General features: G+C 52.6%; 1 protein-coding gene across 5 annotated transcripts in view; it reads left to right on the forward strand.

Moving 5' to 3' along the window:
* Window positions 1-27,101, forward strand: part of Gdpd5 (glycerophosphodiester phosphodiesterase domain containing 5) — an 81,169-nt gene extending 54,068 nt beyond the window's left edge. For 3 of the 5 annotated variants that reach the window (XM_032893013.1, XM_032893012.1, XM_032893014.1), the window contains 15 exons: window positions 3,460-3,563; window positions 6,811-6,904; window positions 7,532-7,591; window positions 13,816-13,914; window positions 14,183-14,276; window positions 14,632-14,777; window positions 17,384-17,466; window positions 18,830-18,980; window positions 19,609-19,827; window positions 20,301-20,458; window positions 20,748-20,895; window positions 22,656-22,738; window positions 23,195-23,209; window positions 24,954-25,066; window positions 26,154-27,101. In XM_032893013.1, the coding sequence (XP_032748904.1) occupies window positions 3,460-3,563; window positions 6,811-6,904; window positions 7,532-7,591; window positions 13,816-13,914; window positions 14,183-14,276; window positions 14,632-14,777; window positions 17,384-17,466; window positions 18,830-18,980; window positions 19,609-19,827; window positions 20,301-20,458; window positions 20,748-20,895; window positions 22,656-22,738; window positions 23,195-23,209; window positions 24,954-25,066; window positions 26,154-26,302 (1,716 nt within the window). In that variant the 3' untranslated portion in view covers window positions 26,303-27,101. The remainder of the gene's footprint in view (window positions 1-3,459; window positions 3,564-6,810; window positions 6,905-7,531; window positions 7,592-13,815; window positions 13,915-14,182; window positions 14,277-14,631; window positions 14,778-17,383; window positions 17,467-18,829; window positions 18,981-19,608; window positions 19,828-20,300; window positions 20,459-20,747; window positions 20,896-22,655; window positions 22,739-23,194; window positions 23,210-24,953; window positions 25,067-26,153) is intronic. The other 2 variants (XM_032893016.1, XM_032893015.1) reach the window with 1 other exon arrangement.
* Window positions 27,102-27,405: the final 304 nt, after the last annotated feature.

Genomic DNA, 27,405 nt, shown 5'->3' on the forward strand with positions numbered 1-27,405 from the left:
TCCTCCCCTGCTTGGTGACCTCTTGCCCATGTTGAAGCCTTGACTGCCGTCTGACAGATGACTGTCATGATAAACTACACTTGCGTGGTAACTGCCTCGAATGGTAGGGCTCAGTAGCTCACCCGTAGGTGGTTCGATGATCTTTCCCTTTCTGAATCATCACATGCTCCGGCACATTCCTATAAATGTGGAGAGGCAGAGGGCCAGGGCCTCAAGGTCCACTGGCGTGGCCTCTGAGACCGGTGAGGCAGCAGGCCCTCTACACATCACAGGAACTGAGCCAGACCCATTTGCTAATGGGCAGAGAGCATGCCCAGGCATTTCTCCCGGACCAAGCCCATTAGTGCCCCTGGGAACCTCTTTTATCAGTGGAAAGCCACTTCCTCTCCCGCTCCTCACCTTCCTTCCTCGTCCTCTTTCTCCCAATCCTTGCTTTTCAGTTTTTTCCTCTGATTGTTCTTGGTACAACCATGTGCCTTTCTCTTCCTCCCCTCCATCAGCTGCCTGTGGCCTAATGACCTCCAGCTTCTAAAGGACCTTAATCACTAGGTTTCCCAGCCCTAGCTTCTGAAAATGAGGTTCCTAGTTCCTGGTTTCCGAGGTCCTGCCCTTCCCACCTTGCCCAGGTGCCTTGCCTACCTATTACTGGCTCTAACCTCGTCAGTTCCCAGCTGGAGGCCGTGGAACTGAGGCCAGTGGGAGTCCGTGCTAACATGATAGGGAGGTATATGCCATACTGAGTGGGAGTCAGATGTCAGTGAGACTGCAAGAAACAGGTCTTCCATGAGCAAGTAGGCAAACTCTCAGAAGGACTGGCCCTGGGCCTGGTGGGGGATGGAGGAGGTGCAGTCTCTCATGCAGCATGTGGGCCAGAATGTGGGGAGGAGGACTGAGTACCACTCACTCTGCTCCTTTACTATGACATCCATCTGGACAGCCCCGAGATCCAGTCCTCACAGGAAGACAAGTGTCCTGCCTTGGTCCTAGCGAGGGCTCTCTCTCTCTCTCTCTCTCTCTACTAGTCTGGGGCTATGCTGGCCCATGGCCAGGTGGGGCAGACACAGGCAGACTTTTCTCTGAGATGCTATCCCATCCCTGAACCTGGAATGGACCAGGCTATCACACTCCTGGACCTACAGCGGACCTGGCTATCCCACCTCTGAACCTGCAGTGTACCAGGTTATCCCACTCCTGAACTTGCAGCAGACCAGGCTATCCCACCCCTGAACCTTCAGTGGGCCAGGATATCCCACCTCTGAACCTGGAGTGGACCAGGCTATCACACTCCTGAACTTGCAGCAGACCAGGCTATCCCACCTCTGAACCTGCAGTAGACCAGGCTATCCCACCTCTGAACCTGCAGTGGACCAGGCTATCCCACCTCTGAACCTTCAGTGGGCCAGGCTATCCCACCTCTGAACCTGGAGTGGACCAGGCTATCCCACTCCTGAACTTGCAGCAGACCAGGCTATCCCATCCCTGAACCTGCAGTGGGTCAGACTATCCCACCTCTGAACCTGCAGGAGACTAGGCTTTCGAGAACTGTCACTGTCACAGGCAGAGCAGGGTTAGGCCAAGCAGCCTGGTTCTGCACATGACTATGAGTGGTGGCAACTGCTCACTCAAGCATGGGTCACCAACTTGAGTGACTCATGCTGGCAGGAGGATGTCAGTGTGTACTGAGCCATGGCTTTTCTGGGTTGAGAACCTCTTCTGCGTGGTGGCCAGGAGCCCTTCATTTCAACCCTGTGATGTAAGTGCTGTTGTTGTATGTCATTCATGTGCACACAGAGAGCACAGAGAGGTTAAGTAAACTGTCCAGGGATGCACAGCCTGTCAGTGGTAGATGGAGATTTGAGATTCCCATGTAGTCTGGCTCCAAACACAATATTTAGCTACTGATGCGGGATGGAAGGATTCCAGGAAGCTAGGGAATGTCTTTTCTCCCCTGGCACCCTCTTTCCTAGTCATCAATACTAACAGATCCCACATGCTCTGGGGGCACATGGTGGATTTAGAAAAGACAAGCATTTGTACTGAGGAGCACAATAGGTTTGAGGGAGTGGAACTGAATCCAGGAAGGCTTCCCAGAGGGGGCGGCATGTGACCCAACTCCATAGGTCCTCCATAGGAAATAGGAACTTGGGGTAGCAAGCCAAGCCTGTGGTCCTTCTCAGTTGAAGAGGTGAAGCTGGGGGTCAGGGGTCACACACAGAAGGAAGGCCTGAATGGTGAGGAACAGGAGGAAGTTAGCCAATTGGATTTCTTTACCCTTTTGCCAGGCTGGCTGCTCTGTGCTGGAGACTCAGCACTCCTGGCTGACTAATTTGAGTTCTCTCATCTCATTTGCAAATCATCTCTGTTGACCTCAGCAGCTTCTCTCAGGGTACAGCAAGATGATCTGCCCCAGTGTGTGCTGCTGAGATCAACAGAGAGAGGGAAGAGGGGAAAACCTAGGGCTAGGTGCACTTGCAGCTTCTGAGCCCAGGCTCCGGGGAAGCTGCATGGCCACTGACCCACTTCCGCTGGAGTAAAAAAAGTGTGACCCCCACCCCCACCCCAGCTCAGCCCCAAAGCCCCAGCCCCAGAGGGAGAAGGCAGTCACTACACCTCATCCAGTCAGAGAACTCACTGCTCCTAGCCTGCTACCTAGCTGAGTGGCTCTGGCAGGCTGGCTGGTCTTACGGACATCAGTGTTTCTGTCAGTAGCATGGGGTAGAAGTGGGAAGCTGTGCCTACTGTGTGGGCCTAAAAGGATGGAGGGCGAGAGAGGAAAGGGCTGGGGTGTTCCTCAGTTGATAGTGCTTGCCTAGCATGCACAAAGCCCTGGGTTCGATACTCAGCACTGCCTTAAAGACTTCTTGGCTGGCAGGAGAGCTGGCTCAGGGGTAACGAGCACACACTGCTCTAGCAGAGGACCTGAGTTTGATTCCCAGCATCCATGTTGGGCATCTCAAAGATGCCTAGAACTCCAGCTCCAGATGGATCCCTAATGCCTCTGGCTTCCAGAGCTGCGCGCGCACACACACACACACACATGCTCACATGCTCGCGTAGTCATAAAATAAACCTTAAAAATAACTGGGCCTAGGGGTACATGCCTATAATCCCAGCATGTAGATGTGGAGGTCAAGGGGCCATTTTCAGCTACATCAGGAGTTCAAGGCTGGTCTGGGCTGCAGGAGACTCTGTGAGAGGTTTTCAGGGAACAGCTCCCCAGATAAGAGGCTAAGACACAGTGGCAGGCCTCCAGATGCAGCAGAAAGACCTTAGCCTGCAGCTCCCTCATGGACCCCTATCTGTTCCTGGCTGTCCACTCTTCTGTAACCTGGCTCTGTGACACTGGGCAGGTTTGGACCTCTTTGAGCCTCAGCCCCTGGCAGTTGAGGCTTCAGGGAGGGAGGGCAGGGAGAGAACTGCCCGATGTGACTGACGCCACCCTCTGCTCTGCTCTTGTAGTGGGAACGCCTGTGGTTCCTGCTCCTTGTCTGCACCTTCAGCCTCACGCTCACCTGGCTCTACTTCTGGTGGGGAGTCCACAACGACTACGATGAGTTCAACTGGTGAGTGGGGGAGTCCCAGGGCTCAAGTTGGAGCCTCCTTGCCAGCTCGGCCCTGAGAGAGTTCTACCCTAGGGCCTTGAACAAGGCCCATCGGAGCCCTGCTCTTGTGTATCTGAAGGGCCTGTCACAGTCTGGTAAACCAGGGAGAGCTCTGTGCCCCTGAGATTTCAGGAGGGCTTTCTGGAGGAGGAGACATGGGAACTAGCCTGAGCTAGTTTACAAGGAGACATGGTGATCCTCTGCAGGTACAGGCTGTGAGGAGTAGGAGCAGAAGGCAGGGCAGCATCAGCCTGAGGTGGAAGGTCACCAGCCCCCTTTGTAGACAAGAGCTCCAAGGCCCAGAAAGACCAAAGCCTGGGCAGAAGAGGCGGTCCCTAGCCTAGGCTCCCTGGCTCATGCAAGCAGCTGTCTGATTCAGCTGTGCTCCTTACGGGGCACTGCAGGTCCAAGGGCGGGGCCCTCCCTCGAATCTCCTTAGTCAGCTTTTGTTGACCAATGAAAGGCATGGGCTGGGAGGAAGACCCTCTGTGTTCTGGAGAAGTCTTCCACTGACAGATTTTGAAAACTTCAGCGTGGGGAGTCAGGGCTAGGGAGCAAGCCTCTGGTATTCTCTGGGTTTCGTTCTCCCTCTGTGGTAGGATAACTCCAGCCTCGGCAGGTCCTTACCAGGACATGGGGGCTGAGTTGGGGCAGGACACAGGGCTGCTTCCCAGGAGGCTGAGTCTCCAGGAGGGGGAGCCGCTGACCCACAGCTTCCCGTGCTGTTCAAGGATTCTGCTAGGATCCTGGGACTCTATTAAAGGGACATGAAGCCTGCTGCCCACCTTCCTGCCTGTTAGTTACTTTCCCATTGCTGTGACAAAATACTTGACATGAGCAACTTCAGAAAAGAAGGGCTTATTATGGCTCCAGAGTACAACCTGTCACCGTCATTGGTACAGGAGCTCGAGGCCGCTGCTTATGTTGTGCCAGGAAGATGAACACTGGGGTTCATCTTGACTCCTCCTTTGTAGTCAATCCAGGACCCCAGCCCATGGGATAGCACCACCCACGTTTAGGATGGGTCTCCCCACCCCCATTTAACCCAATCTAGAAGCTCCCTCAGGGGTTCACCTCCTAGGTGATTCTAGATTGACAATATGAACTGTCACACTCTGCCTGGACCGCTGTCGTTAATGGACACAGTAAAGGACACACTGCTGCCTCCATCTGCGCTGTAGTCCAGCAAGATGAGCCAGGCCCACTCACGTGCCGGAGCTGGGTCCTGGTCTCTATTAAATATCACAGGTCAATCATGCGTCTTTGTAAGTGCCTAAAGCATGGGTAAGACTCTGGATGCATGAGAACAGTGCTTGCCGGCCTCAGTGGCAACTCCTAGACAGATGCACATACCTTGTAATATATGGGCGAACTGGGGTTCAAGAAGGGATGCTCACCCATGATCATACAGCCGGTCGGTGTCAAGAACATGTGTCAAGGGCAGTCTGGGGAAATGAGGGTCCCAGGAGGGTAAAAGAACCTTTGTGAGGTCACACAGCAAGTTAGTGATGGATCAGTGATGGAGAAAGACATCTGACCCTCGATAGCTCCCTGTCACTGGGGAAATTCAACAGGTGAGTGTCCACCCTGCCTTGAAGTCAGCCACAGAGGCCAATGTCTGCTTCTTGGGAATCTGAAGTGCGCACACACACACACACACACACACACACACACACACACACACACAAAGGATGTAAGCAAGATCCACAGCGGGCACTGAATGGGGATAGGCAAAGAGAACTACCATGTGGGCCTGGAGTGTCCAGCCATTTGCCATTGAGATGACAGGACAATCTGCAGAATTTATGCCGGAGAGTACACTGGGATTGCAAACGAAATCATAAAAACACCCAAACAAAACTCAGACGATGTTTTACAAAAGTTCACGGATATGACCCATGGGCTGCAGGTTGGACACACCTGGTAGGCCACTGTGTGTTTATCCTGGAGGTGTCCCTGCTCCATGTGGCCATTGGGAACAGAAGATCTTTTGGGGGTAGCTCCAGGGCCAATCCCCTGCCTTCTTTGGGCCTCAGTTTCCCAAGTCATACAAGAAGGTGAGCCTACTCTGTGACCCTCTGAGGAGTGGGCCTCCCCACAGGTTCAGAGCAAGGCCCTGGGAGAGGATGGGGAGGCAGATGCCTCATGGAGACTTCCTGATATCACCTCCCCGCTCCAAGAAGGCTGCCACTAAGTGTCCTGGCACTGGCTCAGACTCTAATACGTCGAGTGAGTTAATTCACCGTTTGAGGCTCTTTCCCCACTAACACAAGGAGGTTATGTGAGAGTGAGCCATCTTTCTGGGGAGTAGCTAAGCTGCAGCCTCCAGGACCAGTAAAGTTTGCTCTCTCTGCCCCGCCAATTTGTTTATAGCAACACAACCAAGGACATAGAAATGCAAAGAGACGTAGCCATCTTCTCATCTCTGTTAGCTTATACAGTGAATCACTGCAAGCTAGGAAGCGCCATTAATGGGAAGCTGCTATATATGGCACGAGTGCAAGAAGACCACATGCTGCTTTTTAAAAAAAATCACATTTTCTCAGCGTTTTTTTTTACTGGTTCCAGTGAATGCTCGTGTTAGGAAGAGTTCGCTATGTCCTTGTCGCAAGCGTCCCTCCCTCCACTCCCTGAAGCCCCATGAAGGGCATTCTATTATCTCCATCCTACAGGTGAGCGGCCTAGAGTGGCCCAGCTCATCACTTCTAAGGCTCCCCATCTCCACACTTCGCCATTGAACTTGAGATGAACGGCACAGTCAAGGGCACCTTGGGATCTGTAATGCCTGTCACCTCCACAAGGTCCTATGAGCCAGCGAGAGGCAGTGTGGGGATTAGATGGCAGAGTGTGTCCATCCCTCAGAGCTGTGCTGGCCATGCTCCTGAGGATGGCAGGGGTGGAGAGCAGCCCTGGGGTGGTTATCCCAGATCCGCTGTTCACACACGTATAAAGGTGCAGTGTGGGGTTCAATGGGAAGGAAGTGCCATGGCCTTCAGAATGGTGACTCTGGGCTCTTCTGCTTCTTGCTTTCTGAGTGCCCACCAGAAGTAGGCATGACTGTCGAGAACGGATACACTGATTGCCAATAGAAGGCAGGGAGGGCTGTTTGTGGTTCCCTGCCTGTAGCTTCCTGAGAGCTAAGACTGCCCTGGATCCTTGGCTGGGCAGTGGCTCAGCGGAGATCTGACTTCTGCCCTTCTCCCACCAGGTACCTCTACAACCGCATGGGCTACTGGAGCGACTGGTCTGTGCCCATCCTGGTGACCACAGCTGCGGCCTTCACATACATTGCAGGCCTCCTGGTATGGGTGGAGGGGCTCCCTTGGGCTCATGTGGGTCTGCTCCCAGGAGGGGCAGGCTTGGTCTCTACTGGTCTATGGGAGGTAGGGACATTGTCCTGCCTGGACCCCTTGGATGTTGTTTGGAAGGAGGAGGTCTCCTTTGGCTGTTCCTTTGGAAGCCCCTTCCCACCCCCCAGGCCAGAGGACCCATTCTGGCTTTTGGCATCTACTTCAGGCATCTTCCAGAAACTGATTAGGCTGCCTACCCCCAGTGTCCTCCACAGTGAGAGACTCAGGTTGAGCACAATGCACCGGGAGCTCCTCGGGGACAGGGCTCAGATCTGCTTCCGATCGCTGAGGCCTGGAAATCTCCCAACAAGCCGAAGTGTTAAGTTGGGCAGTTTTTGTGCCACCAAACCCAGGGACCTTTCACAGGGGAATTCCCAGAAGAGGAGGCTTGAGGCCTGGAGTAATATGGAAGGAAGCCAGGCCTGGACGGGGCTGGGCTGGACATTCCTGGTGCCTGTGGGGAGGGTGTGCTGCCAGCCTAGGGTCAGACCAAGGGCAGGAGCATGGAGCAGGGTTCTGGGGAGCTAGCGAGCTTTCCAGGCACACGTGGCTTGACTGGCCCCCTGGGCCTCTCTTCAGGTCCTGGCACTATGTCACATCGCTGTGGGGCAGCAGATGAACCTGCACTGGATACACAAGGTAACGGAAGGCCGCTCCGAGGAGTGGGGGGGGGGGACGACAGAGGCCTGGAAGCAGAGGGTAGCCTGGGTGGTCCCTCCTCTAGGACACCTCTGTAACTGCTCTGGTATTCCACTGAACTCTTCATCCTGCCCAGTTTGCATTCACCCCTTTAAACTTACAGCCCTACAAGGTAGGCACTGCCACCACCCTGCTCTGCGGGGGTGAAAACCAGAGAGGTTAGTGAACATGCCTACGGTCTCTCTCACAGGGTGAGTGGGAGGCCCAGGGTTCTGCCCTGCTCACTCACTCAACAGCACGAGCTCTGCCTTGGCTCCCACCTTCTCTACTGTCTTTAGTGAGTTCTGGTGATGGTGCCTGGAATGGCCCAGACTGTCCTGGTCTGGTTCTGAGGACTTTCTGCTACCACCATGGGACAGTCACCTCAGCTTCTGCTGTGGGAGATGCCATTCCGACCCTTGGCATGGCCACCTTTCCTTGGCTTTTACCCCCTCGCACTGGCCCTCATTTGCTCTTTCTCTTTGAGCCCCTTTCCTGTATTTGAACTCTCTCAGTTCAGCCTATGTCCCAAAGCAGGGATTTCTCCTCAGCCCCGGCAGCCTCCCCTCCTAGATGTATTTTACAACATTTGTGTTATCAGTTTCTATCAAGTGCCTGATCCCAACCCACTCTAATTTGGTGATCCTTGAAGACTACACTGGCACTGATGGCTTCTCCCTCTTCGCAATGTTCATTTCTCTCTCTCTCTCTCTCTCTCTCTCTCTCTCTCTCTCTCTCTCTCTCTTTCTCTCTCTCTCTCACACACACACACACACACACACACACATACACACACACACACACACACACACACACACACACACATTCCTATCCTGAGTGTAGGTAGAACTGGGCCAGTCCTGGCCAAGGTAGAGCCGTCCTCTTTCAGGAGCTCCAGGGGGTGTGGAGGATTATATGTGTGTGTGTGTGTGTGTGTGTGTGTGTGTGTGTGTGTGTGTGTGTGTAGTGGGGAGTGTCATCTCTTTCTCTACAGCATGGCTAGGAGTAGACACACATTCTAAGAAGAGGCAGAATGTCTGGAAACATGCAGGACCCATGAGACTGACCCAGTTAGCAGGGAGACAGAGGGAGAGAAGGCGCAGATGAACTTGAGTTAGGCGTGTGGAATGGAGTTGTGGGGGGCACCTTGGGAGCCATGCCTCGGTGACTGAAGTCTTGCAGGGACGAAGAGAACAGTCCCTGCTCACGATTCCCTACTGAGGGCTGCTCTGGGACTTCCTCAGCCCCTCTGGGAGGTGCTTTCTTCTCTCAGATACATAGTTGACACTTGAAAGAGGGAGTCAGTTGGTATCTGGGGATGGGGCACACACGCTGTGGTCACCTCCTGGAGCTGTGCCTGGCTCTCAGCAGGTCAGGTCACACGTGCTTGATCCTAAGGGAGATGCCTGCAGTGCTACAGAGCCAGCCAGATCAGGAGGGTCCATGCCGAGAGTCCCTCAGCTAACCTGCTTCCCGCTCCAGGCCCTTTCTCTTCCTTCCACACTGTCCTGTGAGATCTCAGAGGCAGAAGGGCCTGCCAAACACAGATGATCCAATCTGGATCTGTTTCCATGCTGGCCTGGCTTCAAGGCTCTGGGTATTAGAACAGGGCCTGGAAATTCTACAGCTGTATTTAAGGAATCCTGGTTATTTCTGTCTGCTTGCCTTATCTTAATTCATTTTTTTATGCGACCAAAAATTCAGACATGAAAAATCATACTCGATGAAATTTTTCCTAGATACACTCCCTTTTTATTTTAATTACTTGAGAGTGGTATGTATGTGTGTGTGTGTCTGTCTGTCTGTCTGCGCTCGAGTGCGTGTGCATGCACATACCACAGCACATATGTGGAGGTCAAATCACATCTTTTGAGAGTCAGGTTTTTTTCTGCCACCATGTGGGTCCTGGGGCTCAAACTCAGATCATCAGGCTTAGCACCGAGCACTTTCACATGCTAAGCCATCTCACCGGTCTCTCCTTTTCTTTAAATTCATCTTATGAGCACAGGTGTTTTGCCTGCAATTATTTACGTATAACACATGTATGCAACGCCTCCAGAGGCCAGGAGGGGGTGTGAGGTTCTCTAGAGCTGGAATTCCAGTTCTGAGGTCCCCCGCAGGGGAGCAATCTCTCCAGCCCTCTCCCTTTCTTTGTACACACACGGTTACCTCACCCGTGCCCTTTTTAAAAAGTGCCAGGAATGGGGTTGGGGATTTAGCTCAGTGGTAGGCGCTTGCCTAGGAGGCGCAAGGCCCTGGGTTCGATCCCCAGCTCAAAAAAAAAAAGAACCAAAAAAAAAAAAAAAAAAGTGCCAGGAGTGTCTTCTTGGACACAGTAAGGCCATGGCCACTGATGCCTGACACTTGCTTTTGTCACCCCCTCATTCCCGAGTCATCAGCCCAGCTCCTGTTAGAAATCTACTTGTTTTCAGTCCTTTTCTGGGGCCGCGTAGCTGTGATCCAGGAGAAAAGATCACTTGTTCTCTTCTTTTATTGTTGTTTTGAGGGAAGGTCTCACTATGTAGCCTCTTAGAACCCACTCTACAGAACACACGGGCAGATCCCTCTGCCTCTGCCTCCTGAATACTAGGATCAAGGGTGTAGATCACTACTCTCGGCTTTTTCTAAACTCATCATCCTCCTGCCTCAGCCTCCTGAGAGCATACATTATAGACCTGTGCCAGCATGTCCAACAAGAAGGTATACTTCCATAATCTTGATCTTGACAAATGCCCTTTGGCACATGGCGCCAACCACGTTCCCTGGGCAGTGTATGGTTGTGCCAGCAGGTCCCCTTGCCCTCAGGTGGGAGCCGATCCCTTGGGAAAGACCCACCCAAAAGGTCAGAGGTTCCCCTAAGTACTCCCAGCCTGCACTTCCTCTGGGCTCAGTTTTCACAGACCCAAGTCACCAGAGTTTTGTGTCTCCTGTCCTTTTGCTGTGGGGTCTGCTTATTAATTTGCGGGAGCTCTTTGTAGATTTGCGAAGCTGACCCTTTGGTTGATGAATTGCAGATAATTTTACCCAGTTCATCCTTCATCTTTTGATTTTGTTTATTGTGTTTGTGCTGTAGGGTTTTTTTTTAAATTCTGAAAATAATATACTTATATCTGTCTGGGTACAATTATTACTCCTTCAACGCCAGCACTCAGGAGGCAGAGGCAGGTGGACCGCCATGTGTTTGAGGCCAACCTGGTCTACAAACGAGTTTCAGGATATAAACAAACAACCCTTGAGTCTATCTATCATCTCTTTATGGCCCTTGGATTTGGGTCAGACTTAGAAGGGTCCTCACTCCAAGATGCTGTGAGGATATTTTATGATATCATTTGATTATATCACAATAATCAGCATTGATAGCATTGCTATCAATCCCTTGACAATTAAATGTTCATTAATCTTTTGGAAGTTATTTTGGGGCCGGTACGATCTTCCCAGGCTCACAGATGCTTCCCAGTGTCCCCAGCGGTCTCCCCTCTGCATCAGAGATGCCTTTATGCTCCTTTAATGCCTTCGGATCGCTTTCTGAACGTGCTTTCATTTATCCCTCTGGTCTTTTGCCAGGGTCATATTGCTTTGAAGATGTCAGTTTTATGGGACATTTTAATCCTGGTCTGTATTTAGAGTCCCTGGTTCCCCTGAGTCCCAAGGAGGGGACAGCAGAAAGGCTTGGGAATGGGCAGGGAGGTGAGTACTGTGGCCCAGAGCTCTGGCCTGTGAGGAGCCTGGGAGGTGGGGGAAGTCCGGCATTTTAGGGAACTGCTTTGTGGCAAACAGAAGGCCCCTCTGTAAAATGACTTTTGTGCCCAGCCACCACTCAGAGCCATCTCAAATGCCTCTTCTGAGGGATGCTGTGCTCTGGGCACTCTACCCTGCTCCTGCCTGTGCTCCTAATTCCCCCACCCCAGGGAGGCAGCAGTTGGGGTTCAAGGTTTATACCCAGGAGGGTTCTATCAACTACCCAGGCTGAAGCCCAGAAAGAAGCCGGTTCTTCCCGGCCACAGGAGGTGCAGATGAGCTGGACTAGGTCCTTCTGAGCCCCATGGACACTTCAGCAGCACTGACTGTCAACCCAGCCTGTTCTGCAGACGCTGGTGCGCATGACAGTTCTTTCTGGCACCAGTTTCTGTCTTTCTAGCTGCGCTCTAAAAAGGCACATTTGACCAGCAGCAGTGGTATCCCAGCACTTGGGGGGAAGAGGCAGGAGGATTTCTGAGTTGGAGGCCAGCCTGGTCTACAGAGCAAGTTCAGGACAGCCAGGGCTACATGGAGAAATCCTGTCCAAAAAAAAAGAAGGAGGAGGAAGAGGAGGAGGAGGAAAGGAAGGAAGGGAGGAGGAAAGGAAGGAAGGAAGGAAGGAAGGAAAGAAAGAAAAGGAAGGCACATTGAGAACTTCCAGAATGCCAGATGCCATGTTTATCATAATAGCATTAAGCAACATTTATTGAGTACTTGGTGTCCTTTTCCTCTCTGTCCCCCTTTCAGTTATAATTATTCAAAATGGCAGCACTTGAATCTCCTATTCACTTCCTTTTGGTGACAGCCACTGTGCAAAGCACCTTACATGCATGTTCTCATTTATGCCTCAAACCCCTTCCTGGAAGGCATCCATCACCATCCCTATATCCCTGCCCAGGGCTGTTCCCTGAGGGTATTACCCTCCTCCGGTACAGCAGGGTTTGACCCAGGGTGTGACTCAGGTATAGAGACTCAAGGCTCTCTGCCCAGAGGCTGACCAATCTACAGGGCTGGATTCCAACTCTCCTTGGGTCTCTCAGCACATAGGCAAAAATGAATGTATGAATGAATGAATGAATGAGTGGATTCCTCCCTTGCCACCGTGAGTCATAGCCCAGAAGAACAGAAATGCCAAGGCTACACCAGATCTACCCCAGGCCTTCAGATGGATCCTCCCACATTAGGTTTGGGAGGGGTCACAATGTTGCAAGCCTTTGCTATTCCTGTAGCTGAATGATACCGTGGGGAAGAGTCCCTTCCTGAACATTTCAATAATGCTAGCCTGCATGATGAGTACCACGGCAGCGACTATAAAACTGTGATGGAATTTTAATTGTATTAGGATTATGGGGAATCAGTTTTATTGCAAGGACTTCCGCTATCGGCCTCCTATTGTAATAAGATGTCTTCAGAAAGAGCTCCTCAGAGTCCCCCCTTACCCCACCACCACCCCATCTCATACCACCACAGATAGGGGCCTTTGTTAATGAGGGAGGAACCTGGACCATGAAAATTCTAGGACTCCAGAGAGGACTGAAGCAGGGAACCCTGGCTTAGTCTTACTTAGTTTGGGGTTTTGGGTGCCGGTCACCACAGATCTTTGTCCCTGAAGGCACCTCAATGCTCACCACAGCTGTGCCCCACACTTCCAGTGGAATGTATTAGGAGCTGGGCTGGGGATGTAACTCGGTTGGTAGTGTCTATCTAGCATGGACAAAACTCTGGGTTCAGTCCCCAGCATAGTATAACCTGGGCTTGCTAATGCACATCTGTAATCCTAGCCCTAGGGAAGCAGCAGAGGGATCCGGAGACCAAGGCTACACCAGACCTGATGTCAAGGCAAAGCAGCCAAATGCAGGAGACCTAGACAGCCAGTTCAGCAGACAACAGCGTGAGCTGAGCTTGCCTCAGTGAGGGTTCTTGCTATAGTAGCCTCTGGTGTGAGCCCAGCCCCTCCCACTGCAGAGTTCACAGGCTCCTGCCCTGGTAGAGGCCCTTTCTTTTCCACTCTCCTCTCATCTTGTCTCCATCTTCCCCTCTCTTTCTCCATGTCTCTTTCCTCTGAGATCTGCCTACCTTCCGGCCTCTGTCTCTGGCTGGCCTCTCACCATCCACACTGCCTTCAGCTCATCCCACATTCTCTTCCCTTCCTCTTCCTGCTCTTCCTCCTCATCCTTTTTTGTTTCTGCTTTTCTGTTGTTTGTTTTGTTTTGAGACAGGGTTTCTCTGTATAGCCCTGGCTATCCTGGAAATCACTCTATAGACCAGGCTAGCCTCGAACTCACAGAGATCCACCAGCCTCTACCTCCCAAGTGCTGGGATTAAAGGCACTGTCCTGCCACTGCCCGGCCTGTGTGCATTTCTGCTTTCTTTCTCCTCTTCCTCTTCCCAGACAGAGGTTCCCCTTATTCTTGCCCTGACCCTTTGTCTGGTACTTTCCTCTCCAGATGGGGCTGGTGGTCATCCTGGCCTCCACGGTGGTGGCCATGTCTGCAGTGGCCCAGCTATGGGAGGATGAGTGGGAGGTGCTGCTGATCTCCCTGCAGGTGAGTAAGGTGGGCGAGGGACAGGGATGTTGCCTCCCCCAGGACCCTCACGACAGGCAGAGCCTTTATCACTCCTCTTTTTCTGCACCAAGGTGCAGAGGAACAGGCAGGGGTCTGCATAGCAGGCTTCCCAGTGTCCTCAACTGGCAAATGGACATAGGATTGACTGCCTGTCTTGTAGGTAGAGATGGTCAGCAGCATGCTGGTGACCTGAGGGTCTGAACCTGCCTTTGAGTCCCTGGTCCCTCCTGCCTCTCTTCACACCCAGGGCACAGCACCATTCCTGCATATAGGGGCCCTGGTGGCCATCACTGCGCTCTCTTGGATCGTGGCCGGACAGTTCGCCCGTGCAGAGCGCTCTTGTGAGTACCCCCTAGAGGGCCCACCTGTCCTGACCTCCATGAATCCCAAGGCAAGCTTAGACTGTCCCCACTGGGGCTCTACTTGGGTGGTCTGGGTGTGAGGTGGGGTCTCATCAGGGGCTGGCTCCAGGCCATTCGTTGATGCTACCAAAGGATGCTCTGGATTCTTGCCCTGGGTTCCCATGTCTTCATGTACATGTATGCATAGGTTGTAAGTGGGGTTCACTTCCTGTCAGAGCGAGGGCCACTCCACAGAACACCAAGTCCTGATTCCAGTCTGGCTGGCTAGGCATGGTTGGGCCTGGTGAGAGACACACAGTGGCTCATGGGATGTTCCTACTGCCCGTGTCTGCAGCCTCTCAGCTTACAATTCTTTGTACCTTCTTCGCCGTGGTCTTCACCTTCTACCTGATCCCTCTCACCATCTCCTCTCCCTGCATCATGGAGAAAAAAGACCTGGGCCCCAAACCTGCCCTCATCGGCCACCGAGGGGCTCCCATGGTAAGTACCCCCGGAGGGTGGAATTGGGCAACAGCCGTTGCAGGAGAGGAGCCCGTGGGAAGTGAATGTCCTGTCTGTGCCAGCACAGAAGGACTTCCTGGTTGAGACAAGCTGGGGTTTAAACCACCACCAGCCTTCCTGCCTCTGCCTCCTGAGTGCTGGGATCCCAGGCATATGCCACCATGATTAGAACATAAGGACTTAAAAAACACAAACAGCAGGCTGGGGAGATGGCTCTGCAGGGAAAGCACTTGCCATGAGAGCCTGGCACGCTGAGTTTAATCCCTGCAACCGAAATAAAGACAAAGGAGAGGATGTCCTGTGAGTTCTGCATGTGCACTGAAGCATGTGTGTTCATACTCACACACACATGCACATACACGTACACACATATACACACACATACACACACATACACACACAGTACACACACATACACATGTACACACACATATACACATGTACACACATATGTACATATACACACGTACACACACAGATACACAGTGATAATTATAACACCAAATTGACAATGTTTAAAACTATTTTCACTTTTATGTGTATGGTTGCTTTGCCTGACACCGGGGAGGCCAAAAAAGGGCGTCAGATCCCCTGGGACTGAATGGAATTACAGATGGTTGTGAACTGCCATGCAGGTGCTGGGAATCAAACCCAGGTCTACTGGAAGAGCAGCCAGAGCCGTCTCCCCAGCCCCCAAATTAATAATTATCTAATATGACCTAATATCATAGTTATTTTCTTTTGTCTCCAAAAATATCTTTTGGTCGAGCAGACTTTTAAAATCACGATCCAAATGACCTCATGTAGCCCATCTGCCTGACACATGTCTCCCGAGTGCCACTTTGTCTGTGACAGCCCCTCCCCCGTCTCCTCTGTGCTATTTTTCTGTTGATGAAGCTGTCTCTAGGCAGCCTCTCAAGCTGTGCGTCTGGCTGCTCCATTCTGTGGTGGCTTGCTCATTATATCTGTCGTCCCGTCTTTGAGGCAGGGTCTCAGTGTGCAGCCCAGAATAGCCTGGAACTCACAAAGCATCTGTCTGGCCCTCGGGAGCGTTAAGGTTACAGGTGCGTGCCACCGTGCCTGGTCGTGGTGTTCATTTTATGTTTTTTTTTTTAACCTGACACAGGATAATGGTGCACATTTGCAGGTCTCAGTGTTGTTCTCAAATGTGTGTACAACGCATTATCCTCACACCAGAGTGATTCACCTGTCACCTCACACACTGCTTCATCGTGGTGGAAACATCCAGAGTCCTCTCCTCTGCCTGTTTCAAAATGCACAAGAAGTTACCACAGCCACCCTATTGCTGTAGAATGCTAGAACCCATTCACATTGCCCATCATCTCTACCTGGTAACCAGCCCTCCCACTCCTAGCCTCTGTTGATCACTACTCTGCTCTTTTCTCCTGTGAAGTCAACTTTAAACAACAACAAACAAGTCTCAAAAGCTTTTTTTTTAAATGTGGCATTTTGAAACCTACATCTCAGGACACGTGTGGAGAACCAGCAGACACTCTGTAGGTGTCAGTTTCCTCCTACCATGCATGCAGTCCTGGGAATTAAACTCAGGTTGTCAGGTTTGGCAGCAAGAACCTTTACCTACTAAGCCATCTTGCAAATGTTTTAGTGCTGTTTTGGCAGCGGGGGAAGGGGGGAGCCAGTACTCTCTCCATGTCACTGTGAATAATTGTGTCCAGGGTCACCAAATGTGTGTTCCTGAGGGCTTCTCAAATCATTGTCAGCCTTTCGAGTTGCCTGGTCTAAATCCAATCTCTGGTTTGGCCCTGACCTCTAGTGGTAGGAAGAGGTATGGCACTTTACTCTGCACGGCACCAAAGGACTCGCAACTCACTGCCCACTTAAATACCCCCAGAGAACAGTGATCCCATATCCTCAGAGGTCAAAAGGGGAGGTGGGTCTTTAGGAGGGAGGATTCACCCTGGGTTACAAGGCAGGCTCATGCAGCACAGTGGCTGGAACCAGCCTTCTGGGTGGTGGTCTGCTGTAGGGTTGCAAGCGTATTAAGTTGGGCGTCAGACATGAACTTTAGTCCGTGGACCAGTGTGGTGATGGAGAGAATGTTGTCACTGCTATAGAGATGGAACTACCATATCACAGCAACCCCATGCTCTCTCCTCCCCCTCCAGAATCTCCACCTGGCCTGGGCTCTGAGATTAATCCAGAAGGGACCAAGCACTCAGTCTCTGCCTAAGGCTTCCCAGGGCCGCAGGCCTGTGGAAAAGGCTATTTGCTTCCAGGGTCTCATTCAGTGCCTATAATACGGCTAGGGCAATATGGTCAGAGTTATAATTTGCTAAGTCCTAGCTGTGTCAGGCATTCATGTGAGTCCGTACTCAACACACTGCCTGCCTCTTCACCCCTCCAAACCTCTGTGAAGTATACATATCATAACAAATGAAAAAATGGGACCTTGAAGCAGCTATGTGGGTGCCGGGGTTCCCATAGCAACTCCACAAAGGAGCCAGAATGAGAGGCAGACCTCCCAGCAGGAGAGACTTCCCACTGTCTGGGGAAGGGTCATCCACCGGACCCTAGCTCTGCCCTCACTTGTCGTTCCTCTCCAGCTGGCTCCAGAGCACACGCTGATGTCCTTCCGGAAGGCCCTGGAGCAGAAGCTGTACGGGCTGCAAGCTGACATCACCATCAGGTTAGCATGGTGGAGAAGGGTGGCGGCCATCCCCAACCCCACCCCACCTCTGCATATGGGTCTCCTTATAAAACCTGTCCCTGCTCGGAAGCTAAGCAGGGTCGGGCCTGGTTAGTACTTGGATGGGAGACCGCCTGGGAATACCGGGTGCTGTAGGCTTTAAAAAAAAAAAAAAAACCTGTCCCTGCCTTGGTGATGGGGGTGGGGTGGGTGGAAGTTTGGATGGTCCACAACAGGCCAGACACCTTTTAGTGCAAATGAGGTTTGTGCCAGACTCCAGAGCAGAGAGAACAGACTCTTGTTCAGGTAGGGTTAGGTGTAGGGACCTAGAACCCTGCCACAGACACAGTGGAAAGAAAATTACATCTGCGAGTCTCTGCCGGGTAGAGTGCTAAGTGAAGCAGGCAGGGACGGAGCAATGCAATGGCTGCTAGATAGAAGAAGCCGGGCAGTGGTGGCTCATGCCTTTAACCCCAGCACTCTGGAGACAGGCAGGCAAATCTCTGTGAGTTCCAGGACAGCCAAGGCTACACAGAGAAACCCCATCTCAAAACAAAACAAAAATGAACAAAAAACTTAAAAATAAAAACCATATGGAAGTGAAGTGCACATTTCCATCTCTAGATACAGCATATGTGTTAGTATGAATGTCGCCGGGGGAAAACCATCCCTACCTTTCAAAAGTTACCCCGAGGAGAAGAGAAGCCAGGGTCACCAAATACTACTCCACGGGGTGTACAATATATAGCTTTACCACATGCACGAGGTTACCACTCTTGGTGTAGACAGCATAGATTATACGCCCCGCACCGCTCTGAAGGAGCTGATAAAATGCCTTGAGGATCTGGGAGGGAGGGAACCCTTTATTACTCTACACCGAGGAGCTCTGTGAGCTGTGGCCAGCCTGGTGGGCTGATAAGGACGAGGGAAGTGTGTGGACTTTGTCTGAGGGGCCTGTGCTGGCACTGTTATCAATGTGGCATTTCAAGGACTTGGCTCAAGGCCAGGTTCCACCATACAGTGGCCTTGAACCTTGGGCTAAATGCTTCCTGCTTAGCCTCAGTTTCCCCATTATCAAGCAAAGCAGTACTTACCTTCTATTGTTGCTAAGTGCACAGACCCACTTTCCCCAGCCCTCCCCACCTCAGCAGTCTTCCCCACTTGACCTCCATAGAGAGTCAAAGATTTGTCCCTTGAACCCTTTGAGGTCCCCACTGGCCCCCCGGGGGGGTCTGGGGGGGGGAGTCTGTAGCTGAGATGGGAACAGAGCAGCTGTGTCCTTTGAGAGTGGGGAGTAGGGGGGTGGTGATGGGGGGCCAGGTGACATCTCCGAGTGGATGGTGACAATGGCCCTCTCCTGCAGCCTGGATGGTGTGCCCTTTCTCATGCATGACACTACCCTGAGGCGGACCACCAATGTGGAGCAGGTGTTCCCGGAGCTTGCCCGAAGGCCTGCTGCCATGCTCAACTGGACTGCTCTGCAGAGGCTCAATGCCGGCCAATGGTTCCTCAAGGTTTGCCTGTACCTGGGCCTGCCCTAGGCATGGGAGACATTGAAGGCTCCTAAAGAAGGAGGCAGGTGGCCTTCAGCTCAGATGACCCTAACTAGGCTAGCCAGTGACCCCCTCGGGGCTCGTACGTCTGGACCCCGTAGCTGTTGCTGCTTGTTTGGGGTCTCTGGTGTTTGGCTTTCTCTCTCCAGGATGCTGACCCTTAATAGGCTTGAAGCTGTAGATAGAGGGCTGGGGATATAGCTCCATTAGCAGAATGCTTGCCGGGCGTGCCCTGGGATTATCCCCTAGCCCCACATAAACCTAATGGGGTAGCATAATCCCAGCAATTGAGATAGAGGTAAAGAGGAACAATTCAAGGTCATCTTTGACTACAGAATGGACTCAAGGCCACGCTGGGCTGGCTCTAAGCAAAGGATTCACTTGGGAAGCAAGGGAGGGGCTGGGGCAGAGAGGGGGTCATAGAGGCAAATGTTAGGCACCCCTAAGACGCCTGCTGGGCCACAGTGATCAATTTCCCAACATAATTGCGGTCACTGTCAGCCCTGGGTCTCCCTGCCCCATTGCCAGGAAGGCGTTTGAAAGCTCTGAAGAACTAATGATAGCATGTGTATGTCCCTGTTTCTGCCAGACTGACCCCTTCTGGACAGCCAGCTCCCTGTCACCCTCTGACCACAGGGAGGTTGAGAACCAGTCCATCTGCAGCCTGGCAGAGCTCCTGGAGCTAGCCAAAGGCAACGCTACTTTGCTGCTCAACCTTCGGGACCCACCCCGTGATCACCCGTACCGCGGCAGCTTCCTCAACATCACACTGGAGGCCGTGCTCCGTTCAGGCTTCCCACAGCACCAGGTGAAGTCCAGTGGAGGACCCTGGCTTAGCCCCCTGCAACAAGACCTGTTCCCTTTCCCAGACTTCAGTTTCCCTGTTGGCGAAACATGGCTGTGTGCACCTTATTTTCCTGACTGGCCCATTGTGGGGACAACAGATCCTTTGAATCTCTCAGAGGAGGGTGGTGGCCCATGTTCTCTGGTTACCTGAGTGGGATCTGGCCCAAATCACTGTGGTGTGACCGTTTGGGAACCCGATGCCACTCTGTGACACACAGTTCTCTAGGTGCTATTGTCTGTGGTCAGAGGAGGGGAGTGTGGGCTTGTTTATCTTGTCTTGACCAGGCAGGCTGTCCGAGTTGTTCTCTACGGGCTCCATTGCTACAGACAGTCCCCTCTTTGATCCTTGAAGGGTTTAGCAGATCTAGGGTCCCTCTCCCTGAATCTGGAGATGAGAGGTCTGACTGGCCTGACCACCCTGTCTCCTGCCGGCAGGTCATGTGGCTGTTTAACAGGCAGAGGCCTTTGGTACGGAAGATGGCTCCTGGCTTCCAGCAAACATCTGGGTCTAAAGAAGCCATCGCCAGCCTACGGAGAGGTCACATCCAGAAGCTCAACCTCCGCTATACTCAGGTGTCCCACCAGGAGCTCAGGTGCCTGCCCTGTGCCACCTAAAGTGGCCCTGGAGGAGGGAGGGACTGTGTATCTCCCAGCTCAACCCTTCACTTAGCCCATGTGGGCACAGGGCAGAGTACACAGGGAGCCTGGGCACACAGGGTTTGGAAGTGAGAAGCACTGAGCAGAGCTGGGCTTGCCTGAGTATAAACCCCTGGACACAAAGATACTTTCCTCCCGGGGTGGCTATGAAGGTGTCTGGCTATCAGGGGGTGCTCCTCCAGAGTCCCACAACACAGCAACTAAAAACCTCTGTCCCCTGCCCAGGGACTATGCATCCTGGAACCTGAGTGTAAACCTCTACACTGTCAATGCTCCGTGGCTCTTCTCCCTGCTGTGGTGTGCCGGGGTCCCCTCTGTCACTTCCGACAACTCCCATACCCTTTCTCGGGTGCCTTCTCCACTCTGGATCATGGTGAGTTGGAGATCGTGAGACCTGGGGACATACAGGGCTATGATGAGGAGGGCTATCAGTTACCTGTAGGGTTCTCCCCAGAGAGAATCTGGGGCATCAGGGGTTGGTGGCATCCATGGTGTATGTATGTGGGTGGGGGGCAGAGGAGTAGGCTAAGACAGAATGGAATTGTCAAAGCTTCTGGGGTCTGCATTGAAGTGCTAGGGACCCTGGGCCTGACCCACAGGAAAGATCACATTGCCTAGGATTCTCAAGAAGCTATCCTGGGTCACAGGTTCCTCCTAAGATTTCCAGGAAGAGGTTGGAGGACAGGGCAGGTCTACTCAGAGGCCTGTGAGGAGTGTGTGGGGATCAGTCTTGGGGCATCTGAGACCAGCTGAGCTCCCGTTCCTGCCCCTGAGATAACCCTGGGAATGAAGCAGAGGCTCCTTGCCATGTCCCCAAGGACACAAAGACAGGTAGAAGGCTCCATAGCTAAGAGGGTTGCAGTGTTGGTAAGTCAGCTACGTTACTGAGGGTTTCATGGAAGAGAGGCGTGTGCAAGGCCAGAAGAGGGCCGTAGTCATGGAGAGGCTATGGAGACCGTGAGCTTCAGACTCATGCCACAACTTATCATGCCCCCTGCCAGGCCTGAAAGACCCTGCTTTCCAGCTTCCATCTGCCCATGGTCCTTAAACACCTCCTCTAAGGTGACACGAAATAAGCAATAGCAGGAGCAGAAGAGTGCAGAAGTGTCCGGGCCCAGGAGTTGATGGAGAGAAGAAAGTGCCCCCCTATTAGTCTAAGGATACTGAGCTACATATGTGGGCTTTCGTCTTCCCCCCAGGCCTTGTGATCAGTGTCCTACTGCCTCACACAGGTGCCCCAGACCTAATTGTAGGGTCATATGTCTGTCTGCTTGGCACATGGTATCTTACATGACATGAATCATCATTTGGCATTTGCCTTGAGCTTCTGTAGGCTTATACACACCTGAGTTTCATCATACCCCTCTACACTGAATACACACATACCCATAAATACACACATACACATATACACACACATACACAAACATACACATAAATACACACATACACATATACATACATATACATATACACACACTCATACACACACATACACAAACACACACATACACATAAATACACATATATACACACATACACAAGCACACACATGCACATAAATACACACACATACACACACATACACACACATACACAAACACACACATACACACAAACACACATACACACACATACACACACATACACATACACACAAACACACACATACACAAACACACACATACACAAACACACACACATAAATACACACATACACATATACACACATACACATATATACACACACATACACACATACATACTCATACATGTATCAATGCATCCATATTCGCATACACACACATACACACATACATGCACTCATACACACACACACACACTCAATGATGCACACACATACTCAAACACACACACATACAGGCACGAATGCATATATGTTTACATACACATACATATATACATACATATACATACACACACACACACACACACACACACACACACACACACACACACACACAACCCACTATGCCCAGAGCCCACTCTTGTGAAATAAAACAGTGAGGAGCCTCCCCCTTTTGCCCATCCTCGTAAGAGGTTCCCCAGTATGTGGCCCCTTGTTATAGATGAGCTGTGACTGGAAGCCGCTCTTGGGTCATCTCTCCACAGCCCCCAGACGAGTACTGCCTCATGTGGGTCACTGCCGACCTGATCTCCTTCAGCCTCATCATCGGCATCTTCGTGCTCCAGAAGTGAGTAGACCCCAACCTCCATAACCTGCCTACCCCAGCAGGCCCAGCTCCACCCTCAGCAGAAGCCGGATGGCCTCTAGAATGAGCTCCCAGCTCAGGGCTCAGAGCCAAACCGTGCTCTGATCTGCTGTGTGGTATCTGGTGGATGTTGCCCGCTCTGTGGCCATTCTGCCCACCGTGAACCAGCACATGGGTTCACTCCTAGCAGGGCGGAGTGCTACTCTGCCAGCTGAAACCCCTCACACCCTTTAAGCAGCTGGCATGAGGCTGTCATGGGTGGAATGGGTGGTCTGGGGAGGGGAAGATAATGGGCCAGCCTGGGGCCCTAGGCAACCAGGAACCAAGGGGCTGGGGTTGGCTCTTGACTGACGTTCTCTCTCTGTCCCATCCTGCTCTGATGGCGCATGTCCCTCCTCTCTCCCCTCCCCCTCTCTGCTGCACTCTGGCATCTCACAGCTATCACTTGATCAGGTAATTCTGGTGTGCTCCCCTCCTGCTCCTCTCTCCCCTCTGGCCACTCCCTTTCCAGGTCTGTCTGAAAAGCTGCTGTGCACTGAGCCCTAAGCCTGGGTCACCCTTGCCCGGTTCTGCCTGAAGCCCAGGCCCCCCTTCCCGTCCCCCTCCGCCTTCCTTTCCACTCCTTCTTTTTCTTTCTTTTTTTTTTCCTTTGATACAAAGTCTCACCTTGTAGCCCAAGCTGTCCTCCCACCTTTGATCCTCCTGCCTCAGCCTCCTGAGTGCCAGGATTTCTTCTTCCTGTCTGGCTATGTGTGCTGTACTTTTCGGTCCCTACTGCAGTGTCTGCAGGTGTAGACCAGGGTTTTCTTGGTGGGTGTTGACCCAGTTTCCCTCCACCTCAGTGTATCCCCTGGGGAGAGGGCTCTCGTGTTCCCAAGTCCAGCACTCAGGGGGCCCTTTGCCACCAGCGCAATTTCTGTTTCTCTCCTGCTCCATTGGCTCCTGTCTCTTGGGACTCCCTTCCCAGAGGCTGTTTCTCTGTGTCTCTCCTACAGCTGGTCCTTTTTGCTATCTACATCCAAACCCTCGCTCCTTTCTCCTTTCCCCTGGGGAGACTGATCCCACCCTCGACCCCCGGTGGCTTTCCTGACCCGGATGTGCCTGGCTGTAGAGACCCTGGCCTGATACTTTCCCCCAGTGGGTTCTAACATGAATTCTTAGATGAGACCTTAGTATTAGGGATGGTCAGGTATCTTAAGACCTGCTGGGTCAGGCAGCTTTGTTGACCAGCTTCTAGGTCTGAGCCTAAGAGAACCTGGACCCTGACTACAGGACTGAGCTCTGGGCAGGAAGTTGAGCTCATGCATCCTTTTTCCACTTGCAGAGTCCACAGGGTACCAAGCCCATCAGCCCCAGCCCCAGCAGAGGAGGGTCAGGAATAGCCAGAGAGAGGAGAGGGGCCATGGAGATAAATCAGGAGACAGATACTTTCTCTGTGGGCCTCATCCTTTCATTCATTGATTCAACAAACACTTGCCTAACCTCACGACATGCCCGGCATTGGGGCTGGTGCTGAGGGCTGGCCAAGGAGCCAGAGGAACAAGCACTGCCCTCAAGAATTGGCCAAGCACTGGCCCAGCCAAGGCACAGTGCCTTCCCCTCCAGCCTCCTGCTTCCCCCACTGTCTGCCTGTCCTAATACCCTGTCTGTCCATTTCTGCTATGTCAGCCCCATCTATAACCTCACAATGAGTTTTATATGGAGTCTTAGTTGCCTCCAGCCACAGCAGGGATCCATCTCTGGGGAATCAGGGGTGCTTGTTTCTAAGCAAATAACTACAAACCATGTTCCTCTAACATCTTTGTCTGTGGACCTGTGAGGACCAGTCCTAACAACCTCACCATCACTGACTTCTTCGGCCCCGTCTGGTTTAGCTCAGCCTGTTGTGTTAGTTGGTTTATAGGAGGTCATCAGAGTCACATCTGCCAAGCTCCTTCATCCCAAGACTGTCCCATCCAAAGAGAGCCCAGGGCATAACATATAACACTGCCTTTCAGGGCCAGGGTGGCTGGTGAAGGAGGGGGAAGAGAGGCAGGAGAGCCAAGGCTAGAATGTAGACTACCCATCTGTGGGCCTCAGTTTCCCCATTTGTATCATGAGTCTCTCAGGCCACATCAGGAGAGGCTCTGGAAACGGGCAGGGTCTCTGCTCCTGGGAGGCTGAGGAGGACCTAATGCCCACTGGGCCGTCTCTGCAGGTGGCGCCTGGGTGGTATACGGAGTTACAACCCAGAGCAGATCATGCTGAGTGCCGCCGTACGCCGGACCAGCCGGGATGTCAGCATCATGAAAGAGAAACTCATCTTCTCAGGTGACAGCCTGCGTGGGCCCCGGATTAAGTGGCACACATGTAACATACAAGGACAGGTGGATGTATCCTCTCTCGAGGTTCACACCCACGCACATACGAGTATCCACATCACACAACTCCAGATCCTGGGGTGCAGCATTAGCCCTTGGTTGGTGAGCAAACGTGACAAGCTGGAGTGTGGGGTAGCCCTACACAGATCTTTTAAACCCTGTTTAAAAGCCCAACGCCTTTCCTTGGTTCACGCATGACTTCCACAAGTGACAACTGTGCTCTTTTCAGTGACATTACCAGTCTATGAAGGTAGCTGTAAAGAAGTGTACAAAACTGGGTGTCACTGCAGCTCCTCGAGGGAGAACTGAGTCAGAAAGTGTGCTCAGAGCTCCCTGGGGCGGCAAGGAAGGTTTGGGGTGGTGATGTAGCTGGGGTGTGAAGGATGGCTAGAGGTGCCTGAGTAACAGCTTGGTTAGGCAGAAGAGTGCTCCTGTGGAAACGGGTGTGCCCCAAGGCTGCACTGCTTGTCCAGGACAAGGAGCCAAGCAGCGTTCCACAGAACCACCTTCCAGAACCTTGGCTCTGCCCAGTCAGCTCCCAGAACTAGGACACAGGTGTCCTTGAGGGGCTCTGCTCAGGCCCCTGCCCTTGCAGACTGTGAGAGGGCTGGATGAACCAGCCTGGGTTGAAATAGGAGGTCCCAGCCTAGCCTGGGGAATTGAGGAGGTGTCTAGTAGGCTGACGTACCAGGGACTGGGAGGCTTGAGCCAGATTTTAGGAAAAGAGCTGATGCTGGGGGGAGAAGACACTCAACAGAGAGAAGCCAGCATGTGCAAATGCCTGGGGGGAAGTAAACACCGGGTAACAGGCACCGGAGGGTGCATTAGTTTTCTGACAGGAGTTCCAGAGGGCAGAGGACTAAGAACCTAGGAGGGACCAAGGAGGCCCCCGAACGGCAGGCTCAGTGCCCACGGATTCAATGCTAACTGGAACCAGTGGTTACATCTGTCTCTGAATGCCTTCCTTCCCTCTGCCTGCCCCCCTGTCCTCAGAGCCAGTCTTCCTCACTCACTTTCTGTCTCCTCTGGCCCAACAGAGATCAGTGATGGTGTGGAAGTCTCTGATGAGCTCTCCGTATGTTCAGACAGCAGTTACGACACCTATGCCAACAGCACAGTCACCCCCATGGGCCCTCGAAGTGCTGGCAGCTGTGCCAAGACCTTCACAGAGCAGGGTGGCCATTAGCTGAAGATCTGTCTACCCAACTTGTACCCAAGGTAGAATCTAGAAGAGAGGAAGGACTGACGACAGAAACGGCACCGCGGGTGCCTGGGAGCTGGCACCCACTTGCGTGCTCCCAGCTCTTTTGTCTGTTCCAGCCTCTCTTGCATGAGTGGTGGGGACCAGGGGAGCCCTCTCCACTGAGGCTGGACCAGGACTCCAGCCTCTCAGATGCCCCTGCAGGCCTGGGGCTTTTCATCCAGGAAGTGAGGGCCTGCTCTCCACTCAGTCATCTTGGCCTCCCAGCCTGGAAGGTTTGGTGAGTCACTGGGCTGTGCCATGTGCCCATGCAAGTGGAGGACGTGGATGTCTCCCTGTGCCCACACCTATTTATCTGTCTGTGCTGTGAGATGACTAACTGTTCTCACCCCTGCCTGCCTGGGGGCTCTACTCTTGGCACCTATCTCAAAGCACAAGGAAGTTCATCTCAGGAGAAACCAGTGGCTGCGGTGGAGACATGTTCCTCCCAACTAGCTTCCCTCCACCCCTGGCCTCTCTGTCCCTGAGAAGCAGCTAAAGATGACCAGAACCACATGCTCAGGGCTGTTCTGCCTCACACCCAGTTGTCCAGCAGGGGCAGAAGAAGCCTTGAGGACCAGGTGAACGACAGACTGATATGACCTCAGGTTCCCACCGCAGGGGCCACAGGGCAATGGGCCACCTGGGCAAAGCGCTCTGGGCTCAGTCAAGCATGGGCCTCTGGCCAAAGTTGCCTATAGTAGAAGGAACCTAAGGGCAAAAACAATTAAATCTGCCATCGTGATGTGTGTTGTCTCTGAATTGTCAGTGGCAGTTTGGGGAACCAGCAAGCGGGGGTTGGGGTCAGGTGTTGGCCCTGGGTTTTGAGGATGAGCCATTTCACAGATGAAAGTAAAAACGACTGGATATCTGAGTCCTACCCTTGATCCGCCATGATTCCAGGACCTCAGCAGCCCTTGGATTGTAAAACCAATGAACACCCTTGCATTATGGGAGGCAGGATGCCAATGTGACCATCCAAAGTCACATAGGCAAAGCCAGGGCTACTCTTTAAGAAGCCCACATCCACACTCTTAACTCTCATGCTT

This window comes from Rattus rattus, chromosome 2 (genome assembly GCF_011064425.1).
Source record: "Rattus rattus isolate New Zealand chromosome 2, Rrattus_CSIRO_v1, whole genome shotgun sequence".
NCBI classification, from domain to species: Eukaryota; Metazoa; Chordata; class Mammalia; order Rodentia; family Muridae; genus Rattus; species Rattus rattus.